This window comes from Orcinus orca, chromosome 10, assembly GCF_937001465.1.
Source record: "Orcinus orca chromosome 10, mOrcOrc1.1, whole genome shotgun sequence".
Lineage (NCBI taxonomy): Eukaryota > Metazoa > Chordata > Mammalia > Artiodactyla > Delphinidae > Orcinus > Orcinus orca.
Window position 1 is genome coordinate 54,041,708 of NC_064568.1, and position 15,074 is coordinate 54,056,781.

The 15,074-nt window shown below is 37.0% G+C and overlaps 1 protein-coding gene across 3 annotated transcripts in view; it reads right to left on the reverse strand.

The window, feature by feature from the left end:
* Positions 1-506: 506 nt before the first annotated feature.
* Positions 507-15,074, reverse strand: part of RBMS3 (RNA binding motif single stranded interacting protein 3) — a 724,151-nt gene continuing 709,583 nt past the window's right edge. For all 3 annotated transcript variants that reach the window (XM_049715938.1, XM_004279675.4, XM_004279673.4), the window contains one exon: positions 507-7,053. In XM_049715938.1, coding sequence (XP_049571895.1) covers positions 7,047-7,053 — 7 coding nt within the window. In that variant the 3' untranslated portion in view covers positions 507-7,046. The remainder of the gene's footprint in view (positions 7,054-15,074) is intronic.

Here is a 15,074-nt window from a genome sequence, read left to right on the forward strand (position 1 = left end):
AACGAAAAGACAGCCTTTTTGATAGCTGAGAGACTTTTTCATCTTTATTGTAAATGACACTCCTTTATAAAAAATCCAGAATAAAAACCCTCTGAGATTAAGTTTGAGCTATATTACTTTTCACTTTACTAATGTTGGACTGCAGCTAAAAGAGTTATCTTTGTCAGCACCCCTTTAAATACAGCATTATTGGTAGATGTTGGGCATGTGTGTTAGACAGGAAGTGGATGATCTCTGAATCCTTAAGCATAAAAATTGGGAAGAGTGTATGAGGTCCTAGGGACACCTAAGTGGTCCATACCCCCAAAGCTCCTAAACAATGGCTTTTCCAGGCTCCCTTGCATGAATACAGTGGTCCCTCTTCTCTCACGTTTTGTTACCAGGGATGGTTCTTTTTTTGAGAAATTTTGTAGGAAGTCAATTAAATACAGACACTGTACCTTCCACTATGCCCTCCCTCAATCCATCTCTGGTAGAGTGAAGAAAAACACAACGGCCCTACTTGGTTGATTTTATTTTCATTTTTTATTGAAAGCTTCATCAAAGAAAACAGAAGTTTAAACCTAACATCCACTGATCTACAGAAAGCCCAAGGAATGGGGAAAATGGTAGCTAATTTGACTGTGGTACAGATGAAAAAATTAAAAATAAAGCCAGAAACACTGTAGAATTACAGAATTTTCCATGACAGAGACAGCAGTACAAAATGCTCTTAAATAAAATTCAAAATTGAATGATGTTTTGGAAATTCGATGAAGTCATATATGGCCTGAAACAAGGGTTTTAAAAGAAGCTGTGTCCCTTTTCCTTTTTTAGAAACTATTTCATAGCAAGTACACTTTTACATATATATTTTTAAAATTAAGATTCCAATTACATTCTTCTTTTTAACTATATGGAAGCAATAATTCCCAGAATGGTAAAAACTTCTTCAAGTGTCTCTTTTGAAATAGTTTTTATAGTTCTTGAAAACTATGGAATAACTCCTTTTTTATATATGAAGAAATAACATATTTTGGGGAGGAGGACAGAGCATCTTTCTTAATAATGTAAGACCAGAGAGTTTAAAATACACGGTATAATCCTAAAATTACACTTTGGATACTATTTAAACTTGAAATAATTATTTTAAAAAAAATCCACCGGAGTGTCAAGGTCATTAAAGCCTTAATACTGTAATGCAAAGTCAAAAAATAAACACTGCAATTTTTTGGTCCAAGGTTTAAGATAGGGATAAGAGTGCATATTTAACGAAGGGCTGTTACTATATTCCCATAACTCAATTTTGAGTTGACCTGTTCTACTGGTTCAAATTTCAATAGTGAACAAATCCAAAATAGCTTTCTTTTGAGGGAAGCCAAATTCTTTGCTACAGTTTTTTCCTTTATATTCTGCAAGAATACAGCCAACTCTCAATTGTTTGTGGTGGATGGGAAAGGGACATTATGGATATTAAAATCCCACAGAATATAATGCACTGACATTAATTTTACCAGTGATTTCAAACTGCTTCAATAAATGAATACCTAAGGAACAAAATAGAAAGATTTGAATATTATTTCCAAATGTTTCTTTTTCCATCCTCAGGGTGAAATGCTAATAGGAGGAAATAGAGCCCAAGTCCTAATAGTTGAAAAGAGAAGACAAAACAGGTACACAAAGTAGATGATTAGCCCTTCAAAATTTGGGAGTATTGTATTTCTGCAGGACTGGGGCTTCAGGGCAGTTACTAACTGGAGGGAATACAGTGGAAGAAAAGCATGACCCAGTGGCCTAGTGGTTGGGTCTTCCTGCAGACTCCAAGATCGATCTCACCCCTGCTTCAAGTTTAGAGCTTCTGCGTAGAAGACGCTTTTCTAAAAAGTTTATTTTCCCTCCCAGAAATACAAAGAAATAAATATGGAGAAGCCATCCATCCTTTTTTATGTGACAGCATAGGTAATGAGGTATAAAACCAGAGATAAAAGAAATCACCAATCTGGGCTGAGCTCCCCTGCCTTACATCAACATAGATCATTTGGGCCACTCAGGGATTTTTGTTCTTAGCTTTTGTACTTTCCTGAACTCTATGTACTCCACAGAGGAGAGCCATGAACAAGAGCACTTGGATTAAGGGACCAATTTCAAGTTTCAGAATATTTTGTAAGAAATGTTCAATTTGAGTCAGACTCAGCTGTCTTCCAATGCCACAGTAGGTGTCATCTGCAAAACAAATTGATTCACTAATGAAATCCCATTATTACTCTGTCACAGAAGGGGTAGCATACACAGGATCAACGAGCCTTTTTCAAGCCCGTCAGTCCCTCAAATTGGAATGAGGGGATGTCAGTCCCAGCAAGCTCAGAAGTTTGAAGCATGCCAGTCACAACATGGAAAAACAAAATCTCATCCTTACTCCCTACTGTGGACAAGAGAATATAGATCAAGGCTCTATGACATGTTTAAACTTGATTATGAAGTGTGATTCTTCCAATGTGCTGAATGTTGTTATACACCTACATAAATATTATACTTTCATTTGGTTTTATATCATATAAAAACATTTATCACTGAAACCCACTTAAAAATTTCTCTCGGCTGATCAGCTCATCTTGCAGTGGTTCCTGCACTCAGATTAAGAATGAGACTGAATTGTCAAATGTATTTTCAGTCTCCTACTAAGATTATCATCTGTCTAGACAGTGCATTGAAACTTTTTCTCAACCTTAAAGAAGACTGCAAAGGTCATAATCACAACTCAACTTTCATTAATTGGAATTTTAGGCCACTGTGAAAGACTCATAGGTGGGCGTGTGTGTGTGTGTGTGTATATATATATATAATAGACACCCCAATTATTCAAATAAAGTTAAAAAAACTAAGTACTTTTAGTACTTTTATTTTCTCATACATGGACTGAAAATGATTATAAAACAGTTTTGCAAGGGGTTGATGGACTCTGTAGGTACAGCAAACTTCCTGCTCCACCTAGCCTTCTCCTACCCTGGGCTTTCCATCTCTGATACAGACGCTTTTAACACCATGTAGTTTTTCATTAAGAGGGATGGAAGTGAGTCTTATATGCTGTCAAATGTGGCAGATGTTAAGGTCACAGGAGAATTGATTCAAGTGAAGCATGGCAACAACATCTGAATGATTGAAATCTACCAAGGAAACAAACTAACCCTGACCAAACTGCAGTCAGGTAGATTATTTTTAGAATAGCATGTGACTTGCAATATTCAAGACATGCCCGTGTTGAAAGACAAACAGGCGCCCACCCTCCAAGTATTACCTTTAGTTCACCTAGGTTTCGTGATGTCTTCAGAAGACATGGCCAGGCTCTAAGGAGCTCCCAGTCACTATACAGACTTCCTTCCTGACAATACCTTCTCGTTATTAAAAGAATACCTACTTCTCCACTGACCATGGAACTAGAGTTTGGAGGAGATGATTTTTATCCCATTTGGATTGTGGTTTTAGTTTGTTTCCTGACATTTAGGCTAAGTCTTGGCAATTACAATTGAAAGGAAAAATGGAAACATCTGAATAAATGCTTGAAGTATTGTGAAACAGAATACTTTAAAAAATGATTGTAGTCCTAATTTGGGTTAAAGTCACCATAATCTATATTGCTGATTAAATTAGGACTCTGATGTCTGTATGTACTGAACACACGTTTTGGTTTGTTTTACTTTTCATACAATGTAAAGTATGAAAAGTAAAGTTTGTTTTACTTTTCATACAATGCTTACCTGTTGATGCTTTTATTTTTTCCCCAGACTTGATTCTTAAAAACAATTTTTAGGTGAGATGATGTGTAAATTTGAACATGTGCCACTTTTTCCTTCTTTTTTTTCCTTTTAGATTTAAAATATTTTATAGAATGGCCTAATATAAAAAATCCAAACACAAAGCACACATGGACACATAAAATGACATAGGCAAAATGATAAAATTTGCCTGAAGTGGTTTAAAAAAATTGAGATTATTGAAATTTTATAGTTGAAAAAAATGTTGCTGAATGTATAAATAAAGCAGTAGTTTTGAATAGAAACAGGAAGTTACCTAGGCACATTCATCAGCCACATGGTAGCTACCTCTTAGTCTCATTGTTGATTGTGTAAATGAGACTTTCTTTGTATCACATTAAGTTTTGTTTTGTTTTCTTTTTTTACAGAAGAAAAAGAAAGCATGTTGATTTCATATTCAAATGAATTATGCCCAGGATAATCCTTATTTATACAAAGAGTTCAGAGACTGAAAAAGAGAAACAAAAAGCACAGCTCCTATACAGGTTTGTTCATCCCCCACTAACTTGGGGGCCCATTTCTCAAAGAGAAAACTTAAGTGCCACCCTTAAAATACATGAGAAGCTGAAAAATGGAACAGAAAAAAGCTGAAAAATGGAACAGAAGAAAGTATAAATTTAGGATTCTCTCTAAAGTATGGAAAATCATAAGGATGGCTGTGACCAGTTGAAACTTTTTCGTAGCACATGCTACATTGCCTTAGCTATATTTTTGCCTCTAATTGGACCACAAAGATATGGAATCACTCTCTAGATAATGAGCTTTCAATTCATGGGGTTTTTCAAATAAGAGAATTGGATTTATTTCAACACTAGGCCTTTGTTTACAGGTCATAAATAGTAGAATATTGATTATTTTTTTATGAGTCAAACTCATTACTCATGTTGACCTAATGGGAATATGCTTTACTTTTTAATATTTTAGTTTTTAAACACCTACCCTGTTTTCTTTTACAGTGCACTGTATGCATTACCCTCTTCCTTCTGGACTAAGACAGGTTCCTGTGACTTTGTGAGAAGAATTTCACCTATTGATTCTAATGATACATTAGAAAGCCATTCTAGCACATGGGTCAGTTAACAAAGTTCCACTGTCCTTCATTTCAGGTAAAACTGTATAGGTTGAACATGGATTTCATGACTCAAATATGCAGAGATGTTTGGTAAGTCAATTTAATTCATTTTAGACAATGTTTTGCATCATTCTCAATGCAAATATATCACCTTTGGCTTTAATAATTGATCAAATCTAATTATTTGGGTTCTTATTCATATAAATCATACAATTTCTTGATTGTCAACTAGCATTAAAAGCTTACCTAAATTCCACTAATAGAATCCTCAATCTTATTGGTCCTATTTGCCTCAGGGAGCTAAACTGAAATTAAAAAGTCTATTTTCTCTTTCTTCTGATGACACCAGGATATGAAAATACAATGAAAAGAGGCAAAAAAGAAAAAAAAAAAAAAGATATCCCCTCCCCAATTGCGGAGTCAAGATGGCTATTCACGGTAGATGATGACAAAGACTGAGGCGAGAAGACAAAATAGAAGTGCGGGAATTTAGAAGGAAGACTATTGTTACAAATACAGTGAGACCTTTTCAGGAGACCACTAGCCAATCAACAGAGCATCACTGAGCTTTTTTGACAGGTGATCTTTCAGACCAGTTCAGGGAGTATCTTGAGTTCAAAATTCATATAAAGAAGTTTCAACCTGTTAAACAAGTGTTTTAGCTCATTGGTGGCCATCAACACAGGCTTCACAATTCAAGAGAGCTAGGAAGGAACCAGAAAAGCACATGGAATTTAAAGCCATTTGGCTCTATTGGTTGGAATCCAGAACTCTTGGTGCTGAAATTGCTGACCACACAGGAACAAGCTTCTACTATCAACAAAAATACATTTAAAATAAAAACTTTTTTTTTTTTTGCAGTATGTAAAACACCAGTGGAAGGTAGTTTAAACAAACAACAAAGTAAGAACTGGTCCGGCCATGTAGGTCAAATAAAATTTTAAAAAAGAAAAGAGAAGAAAAGAAAAACAACCTCTATCTTCTGGACTGCAATAGGGTGCCACTTCATCTTTGGTATAAAATAGGCCATCCATAGGCTGAATTTGATCACGACTAGGAAAGACTACAGAAATTGTCAACAATTTCTCTATCTATTGCTTTTTTTGTTTTTTTGTGTTTTGTTTTTTTTTTCACTTTTTGACCATAAGCTCCTATCTACTTGTTTTTTTTTTAATGCTCTTAAGCTAGGTTTTGCAATGTGACAAGCAAAGCTGACTAAAAAGTTTGTAAAGCTCATAAAAAAGACTGCAGATAAAAAGCACTAAAGCTTTTGCTAGCCATCACGCTTCAGAAATAAAAAAATCTGCATTCTGCCCCCCAAACACGCATTATTTCTAATGCAGTTGTTTTGAAACCAACGTTAATAACTTTACCGTAAAATGTTTTAGCCTTCTAGAATGATTCAACACTTAAGACAAAGTTCATCAGAAGTCCCAGCATTTTCCCAATTCTTGCAGTTGCCATGGTTTCTTTTATCAACAAATTTTCTTCAAATGAAGAAAAACATTTTCTTTTAAACTGTACAGTTTTTTTTCACCCTAAAAACTCATAGTCTTAAACTTCTGTACCAGTGAAAGCTGGCACAATATTTCAATTCTTTCTTTTTTAAACAAGACGTTGAGAGCTTGCCTCGAGAGCCTTTGACGTCCTTAAAATTAAGGCAATTAAGATTCAAGATAAACCTTACCTAAATATTTCTAAGAAAAAAAAAAATTAAAAAAACCAACCCACTAGATTTAAACAAGAAGGGAAAAAGAAAGAGTAGCTTAATTACTGAGGAAGACAATTTGTTTCCATTTCTGCTTGCCCACCTCTTGACATCAGATTTTCCATTAAAAAAAAAAATCTATCTACACCTTCAGATAAATTCTGAATTCAAATGTTCTTCCAGATAAATGTCAACCTTCCATGTTTTGCTTTGTTTGCTTGTTTGCTTGTTGTCCTCTTCTGGGATATTTTTTTTCTTTAAAAAGAATGATGGAAAAAATAAACTGTCAGACCACATGAAGGAACCACTTGCACAGCACATAAAAACACGTTGTTTTCATTGGGTAAAGTAGAAAATTAAAAAAAAAAAAAGCATTCCATTGACGCCTGTGCAAAACTGGAAGCCAACTTCTTGTTCAATGAAGTTTCTTCATTCAAGGCAGAGTTTCAGACGGACATTCTTCATTCGGTCTTGTTTATGGTCTGTGAAAACAATGGAATAAGAGGGGTCATTACACCAAAACAACTCTGAAATCACCTTCTGTGCTCTTTTCCAGTGAGCGCTCTTTAAAAGCTACCAAGCTCTTTCAATAGAACAGTTATAAAAGCACATTGGGCTTAGGAGAGTGTCAAATTCTGCCACTTTCACACAAATATATATTTGAGCTGGAGTTTGTTTAGATCAATAGATCAAGAATATCTTTCAGTTGTAAAGTTGTAAATATACAAATATATCTAGACAAGCAATATTTCCTATGTTCATGGAATGTATTCTTCAATGCTTGGCTTATGTTTTAGTTCCCCCAGAAATTCCTTGAGTAATTCTGTCCTTTCAGAACTCCCATGAGATTCATCACAAACTCAGTCAAACAATATGTGATTCCCTACTATGTACCCAGGATACAGCAATGGGTTTTATGGTTTTTTTTTAATTGAAGTATAGTTGATTTAGAGTGTTGTGTTGATTTCTGCACAGCAGAAATCAAAGTGATTCAGATATACATATACACATACTTCTTTTTAATATTCTTTTCCATTGTGCTTTATCACAGGATATTGAATGTACTTCCCTGTGCTATACAGTAGGACCCTGTTGTTTATCCATCCTGTATATAAGAGCTTACATCTGCAGCAATTGATTCTTTGTTACCTCACGGAGCTCATTAAGTGTATCCACATAAGCAGAAGGCTTATGTAAATAAGACAGGTAAGAGGGCAATGTAGTTTTGTTCACTTTCCAATTTCTTTTCTTCTTCCTTGCATCTCTATCTCAACAAGGTTTTAAATTTTTGAGAGCAGGGACTATATTTTACTTCTTTTTACTCTCCAGGAGTCTGGCAGACTGGTAGGCACACTGTAGGTGTTTAACAAGACAAATGCTATTTTTATTATATGTCACTTTGCCAGCCCAGCCCACATAATCTCTTCTGATTCTGCCCCATCTATATGGCAGGGCTGAGCTAATAGTGGGTTGATCTTTACTCTTATCTCTTCCACCCACAGATCAGAATTTAGCTCAAGAATTTCAGGGGTATCTTTTAAAATGAAGATGCTTCAAACTATCTGTAGGTCCTATTTAGATGAAGCCTTCTTCCCTCAGTGTTCTGTGGGTTCTTCTGGTGCCCAATTGCTTAATTTAGTAAAGAAACCTCAGTGTTGCTGGGTAGAGTTGTCCAGGTGTTTCACTGCACAGGATGCTTGGCCGAAGGAGTGCCTGGGGGCTGATTTTAGCCCATGGTCTGTTCCCCAAGCTGTGTACTCTGGTGCAGGGCTGCATTTGCTCTGAGCAAGTGGCCCTTATTCAAATTCACAAAAAGCCCTCAACAATGTTTTGAACTAGCCTGGGATGTTTTGACAGTTAGCCTGAAGGTTTCTGAGGAAACCCAGAGGGTTTCCTTTTCCTAATTTGCAAAAAGCCCTCATATGTCTCAGCTATAGCTGTTAGAAACCTGGGTAATTTGTTCCTAGAATCATGTAAGGAAAGCAACTCATTGATAGAGTGAATAGTTCCATTTTTAACCAAGAGTTTAAGTCTCTAGAAATACATATTATTTCTGTGTTATGCAAGAAAGTGGGGTTCCTTTTAAGAATAAAAGCAATCAAAATTTTCATAATAGCAACAGTAAGGGAAATTTTAGTAGTAGTAGTCATGGGAACCATGGTATATATTTGATCTCTCTGTACATCTTTGCAAAGTTTAGGTTTACGCCATTTACTTCTAAAAATCTACCTTGTTATGGGAACAACATTTTGTGTGTGTTTTTATGTTTGTTTTTTGGTCTATTCTTTGCTCCCACTCCCATCTTCTACCCTGGTATTATTGTGCATTGAGCAGAAAATGCCTAATATAGCATGAATCTCCATCAGAGCTGCTCAGTGAATGCTGTCTTAGTCAATGGACTACATGACACAGAACCCCCTCACTGCTCAGGTGTGTCACATGGGCTGATATCTAAGCATCCGTATTTATGAGTGAGGCTGGAGCTACTTTCAAGTTTTATAACCTTACACAAATGTTTCCAATATCCTCCTACCATCACTTGTTTCATCCTTCAAGTGATCTCGTTGCTACATGAAAACAAATGAGGAGAAATAACTGGTTGTACTTTACATTTTCATGATGGCTAGCTGAAGTTTGAAGGGAAAAGGTGTTGCTGTTTAATAGAACTGAATTCACTCCTGTGCACCTTCTCTGTTCTAATGAAGTGTGAAAGTGCACATTTACATAATGCTTATGTCATGCACTGGCATTCATAAAAACAGTAGGCTTTCAAAGTGTCAAGGCTGTGATCAGGAGCAACAAGAACATTTTAAGTTGTGCAGTGAGACTATTTTAAAAATAAAATGAATTGCAATGTAAAAAGAGAAATTTGTGTGAATGAGAGCATGATTATGAAAATCATTTGCAAACTGTAAAGTACTGTTCAAATAGAAATATATTATTATTCACAAGCTTAAAGGACATGTAAGGATGGTAATCAAGGGCATATAATTTGCTCATTACCGTACTGACGATTTATAGGCAATTGGTGTCATGACAGTTCAGTTAGACAGAGAAGACCCGAAGAATTAAAAAGACCAACAATACTGGGGTTGAGATAAAGGCCTTCTAAGGTCAGTGTGAAGGTTGGAAGACTGAGAGTTTGACCAAATTTAAGATCACAGAGTCGTTCTGAATACTCTCATCCTCCATCCTCCCCGTGCCTACTCCCCCCAAAAGCAGAGTGAATATATTAAAAAGTGGCAAATCATCATCTTAGAATTCTAGATTTTTAGGCTGGAAGAAGTCTTAAAGATGATCTAAGGATGCAATATTCCCCAGAGTCATTTCTAACAGATTAGCTTCACAAATTTTCATGTGAAAAGAGGGATTCTGTGATCCAGAGTGTGGAAAATCTGCACACTATACTCCCACTACTGGATTACCCATAGTAAACTAAACATGCGGTTAGGGCACCAACAAAGAAAGGGATCAATAGAAAAAAAATTGTTTCTGAAAAAATGTTATCTTTTAAATTAGTATCAAAATAATCATCATGCTGACAATAAAAATTTTGTTTAGTTCTTTAATAATTTGTTAATTTTTTGTTTGTTTGTTTAGCATTCCAAAGGAGGAGGGCAGCGCACACTCAAATCTTTCAGGAAGTATCTATCTATCTGGCCCTCTAGGGAGTCAGGGCCACTAGCATATTAACGGCTTTGAAGAGAGCTGCAATTAAGCAAGCATTTCACTTAGCTTAAAGCAGTGTTTCTTAAAACCACTTTTGACCATCCTCCCCACCCCACCTCCAGGGCAGGGTGGTAAATCCTAGCTCAGCACTGGAGACCTAATTTATACTTTCTGGAGAACACTGATCTAATCTCTCACTTTAAAGATGTGAGGGAGGCTCCTTGAGGAGACAACAAGTAAGTGGCAAAGATGGAATTTGAACCAAGGACTTCTGATTTTGCTTATTAGAATGTAACTTTGCTTGAAGACTCATACTTTTAAAGTCCTAGTTATTTTTAAGATTTCCTAAATAGCACAAAGGAAAACTGAGACTAACCTAAGCAGGAACAGGAATTTCCAAAGAACTTCCAAAATAAAACACAGGTATCATTTCCCCCGGTTGGGCTAAGAGTAATCAGAGTCTCTTGCATTAATAGCCTCTTTTAACAATAGGAGGGAAAAAAAGCATGAATACAAAATGGGAAGTAATGTTTTTTTAGCTTGGAAAGTGTAATTTGGAATATTAAAATTATGCTGACCCATGATTCCAAATGCAACCTTTTTGTTCATATGCACATTTTAAATATTTCTCTAAATTTTTTCCTATAACCTTCTGTTGTGTTGTCTGTAATTTATTTATTTACTTTTTATTGGAGTATAGTTGATTTATATTGTTGTGTTAGTTTCAGGTGTATAGTAAAGTGAATCAGTTATACATATAAATATACACACTTTTTTTTAGATTCTTTTCCCATATAGGCCATTACAGAGCACAGAGTAGAGTTTCCTGTGCTACACAGTAGGTCCTTATTAGTTATCTATTTTATATATAGTAGTGTGTATGTGTCAATCGTGTTCTCCCAATTTATCTCCTCCCTCTTTCCCCCCTGGTAACTGTAAGTTTGTTTTCTACATCTGTGACTTCATTTCTGTTTCATAAATAAGTTCATTGTACCATTTTTTTAGATTCCACACATAAGCGATATCATGATAGCTGTCTTTCTCAGTCTGACTTACTTCACTCAGTATGACGATCTCTAGGTCCATCCATGTTGCTGCAAATGGAATTATTTTGTTCTTTTTTTATGGCTGAGTGATATTCCATTGTGTATATATGTACCACTTCTTTATCCACTCCTCTGTTGATGGACATTTAGGTTGCTTTGATGTCTTGGCTATTGTAAATAGTGCAGCGACGAACATTGGGGTGCATGTATCTTTTGGAATTATGCTTTTCACAAGATACGTGCCCAAGAGTGGGACTGCTGGATAATATGGCAACTCTACTTTCAGTTTTTTGAGGAACCTCCATACTATTTTCCATAGTGGCTATACCAATTTACATTCCCACCAACAGTGTAGGAGGGTTCCCTTTTCTTCACACCGTCTCTAGCATTTATTGTTTGTAGAATTTTTGATGTTGGCCATTCTGACTGGTGGGAGGTGATACCTCACTGCAGTTTAGATTTGCATTTGTCTGATCATTAGTGATGTTGAGCATCTTTTCATGTGTGTTTTGTTCATGTGTATGTCTTTTCTGGAGAAATGTCTATTTAGATCTTCTGCCCATTTTTTGATTCAGTTGTTTGTTTTTTTGACAAGCTGTATGAGTTATTTGTATATTTTGGAGATTAATCCCTTGTCAGTTGCTTCATTTGCAACTATCTTCTCCCATTCTGTAGGCTGTCTTTTCATTTTGTTTATGGTTTCCTTTGCTGTGCAAAAGCTGTTAAGTTTAATTAGGTTCCAGTTGTTTATTTTTACTTTTATTTTCATTACCCTAGGAGGTGGATCAAAAAAGATATTGCTGCAATTTATGTCAGAGAGTGTTCTTCCTGTTTTCCTCTAAGAGTTTTATACCATCCAGCTTTATATTTAGGTCTTTAATACATTTTATTTTTGTGTATGGTGTCAGAGAGTGTTCTAATTTCATTCTCTTACACGTTGCTGTCCAGTTTTCCCAGCACCAGTTACTGAAGAGACTGTCTTTTCTCCACGGTATATTCTTGCATCCTTTGTCATAGATTAGTTGACCATAGGTATGTGGGTTTATCTCTGCACTCTTTATCCTGTTCCATTGATCTATATTTCTGTTTTTGTGTTAGTACCATACTGTTTTGATGACTGTAGCTTTGTAGTATAGTCCAAAGTCAGGGAGCCTGTTCCTTTGGCTCCGTTTTTCTTTCTCAAGATTGATTTGGCTAGTCAGGGTCTTTTGTGTCTCATACAAACTTTAAGATTTTTTTTTTTTTTTTTTTTTTTTGTGGTACACGGGCCTCTCACTGTTGTGGCCTCTCCTGTTGCGGAGCACAGGCTCCAGACTTGCAGGCTCAGTGGCCATGGCTTACGGGCCCAGCCACTCTGCGGCATGTGGGATCTTCCCGGACTGGGGCACAAACCTGTGTCCCCTGCATCGGCAGGCAGACTCTCAACCACTGCGCCACCAGGGAAGCCCCAAACTTTAAGATTTTTTGTTCTAATTCTGTGAAAAATGCCATTGGTAATTTGATAGGTATTGCATAGAATCTGTAGATTGCTTTGGGTAGTATAGTCATTTTGACAATATTGATTCTTTCAATCCAAAAACATGACTTATCTTTCCATCTGTTTGTGTTATCTTAGATTTCTTTCATCAACATCATATAGTTTTCTTTTTTATAAATTTATTTATTTATTTATTTATTTTTGGCTGCATTGGGTCTTTGTTGCTGTGTGCAGGCTTTCTCTATTTGCAGCGAGCAGGGGCTACTCTTTGTTGCAGTGCGCAGGCTTCTCATTGTGGTGGCTTCTCTTGTTGCAGAGCATGGGCTCTAGGGGCGTGGGCTTCAGTAGTTGTGGCACGTGGGCTCAGTAGTTGTGGCTCGCAGGCTCTAGAGCACAGGCTCAATAGTTGTGGCGCATGGGCATAGTTGCTCCATGGCATGTGGGATCTTCCCGGACCAGGGATTGAATCCGTGTCCCCTGAACTGGCAGGCGGATTCTCAACTACTGTGACACTGGGGAAGTCCCAACATCTTATAGTTTTCTGAGAAGAGGTCTTTTGCCTTCTTTGATGGGTTTATTCCTAGGTATTTTATTTTTTTCATGTGATGGTAAATGGAATTGTTTCCTTAATTTCTCTTTCTGATCTTTCATTGTTAGTGTATAGGAACGCAACAGATTTCTGTGCATTTATTTTGTATCAAGCAACTTTACTAAATTCATTGATGAGCTCTAGTAGTTTTCTGTTAACATGTTTAGGATTTTCTATGTATAGTATCATGTTATCTGCAAACAGTGACAGTTTTACTACTTCTTTCCCAATTTGGATTCCTTTTAATTCTTTTTCTTCTCTGATAGCCGTGGCTAGAACTTCCAAAACTATGTTGAATAAAAGTGGTGAGAGTGGACATTCTTCTCCTGTTCCTGATCTTACAGGAAATGCTTTCAGATTTTTACCACTGAGCATGATGTTAGCTATGGGTTTGTCATATATGGCCTTTATTTTGTTGAGGTAGTGTCCCTCTAGGCCCACTTTCTGGAGAGTTTTTATCATAAATGTGTGTTGAACTTTGTTAAAAGCTTTTTCTCCATCTATTGAGATGATCATATGGTTTTTATTCTTCAATTTGTTAATGTGGTGTATCACATTGATTTGCATATGTTGAAGAATCCTTGCACCCCTAGGATAAATCCCACTTGATCAGGGTGTATGATCCTTTTACTGTGTTGTTGGATTTCATCTGCTGGTATTCTGTTGCGGATTTTTGCATGTATGTTCATCAGTGTTATTGGCCTGTAATTTTCTTTTTTGTGGTATTCTTGTCTGATTTTGGTATCAGGGTGATTGTGGCCTTGTAAAATGAGTGTGGGAGTGTTCCTTGCTCAGAAATTTTTGGAAGAGTTTCAGAAGGATAGTTGTTACCTCTTCTCTAGATTTCTGATAGAATATGCCTGTGAAGCTGTCTGGTCCTGGACTTTTGTTTGTTGGGTGTTTTTTAATCATAGTTTCAATTTCAGTGCTTGTGATTGGTCTGTTTGTATTTTCTGTTTCTTCCTGTTTCAGTCTTGGAAGGTTGTACCTTTCTAAGAATTTGTCCATTTTTTCTAGGTTGTCCATCTTATTGGCATATAGTTGCTTGTAGTAGTCTCTTATGATCTCCACTGGTGGGCGGAGCTGGATCTTGTCCCCCTGGTGGGCAGGGCCTTGTCTGGGGGTGTGTTTAGCTGGCTGCTGTGTGCTCAGGAAGACTTTAAATAGCCTGTCTGCTGATGGGTGGGGCTGTGTTCCTGGCCTTTTGGTTGTTCTGCCTGAGGTGTCCCAGAACTGGAACCTATGGGCTGTTGGGAGGGTCCAGGTCTTGGTGAGAAAACGGCAGCCTCCTGGAGGGCTCACGCCAATGAGTACTCACCAGAACTGCCACCACCAGTGTCTTTGTGCCCACAGTGAGCCACATCCATCCCCCACCTCTGCAGGAGACCCTCCAATACCTGCAGGTAGGTCTGTCCCAGGTTCTTATGAAGCCATTGGATTTTTTTTTCCCTGGGTCCTAATGAACATGAGGTGTTGTGTGTGGCTTCCTAGAGGAGAGTTTCTTTTCCCCCCAGTCCTGTGGAATTCCTGCAAACCCCATTGGCCTTCAAAGCCAGATTCTCTGGGGGCTCCTCTTCCCATTGTCAGACTCCCAGGGTGGCAAGCCTGGCGTGGGGCTCTGAACTTTCACTCCTGTGGGAGAACTTCTGTGGTATAATTATTTTCCAGTTTGTGGCTTGCCCACCTGGCTGTATGGGATTTGATTTTGTCATGACTGCACCC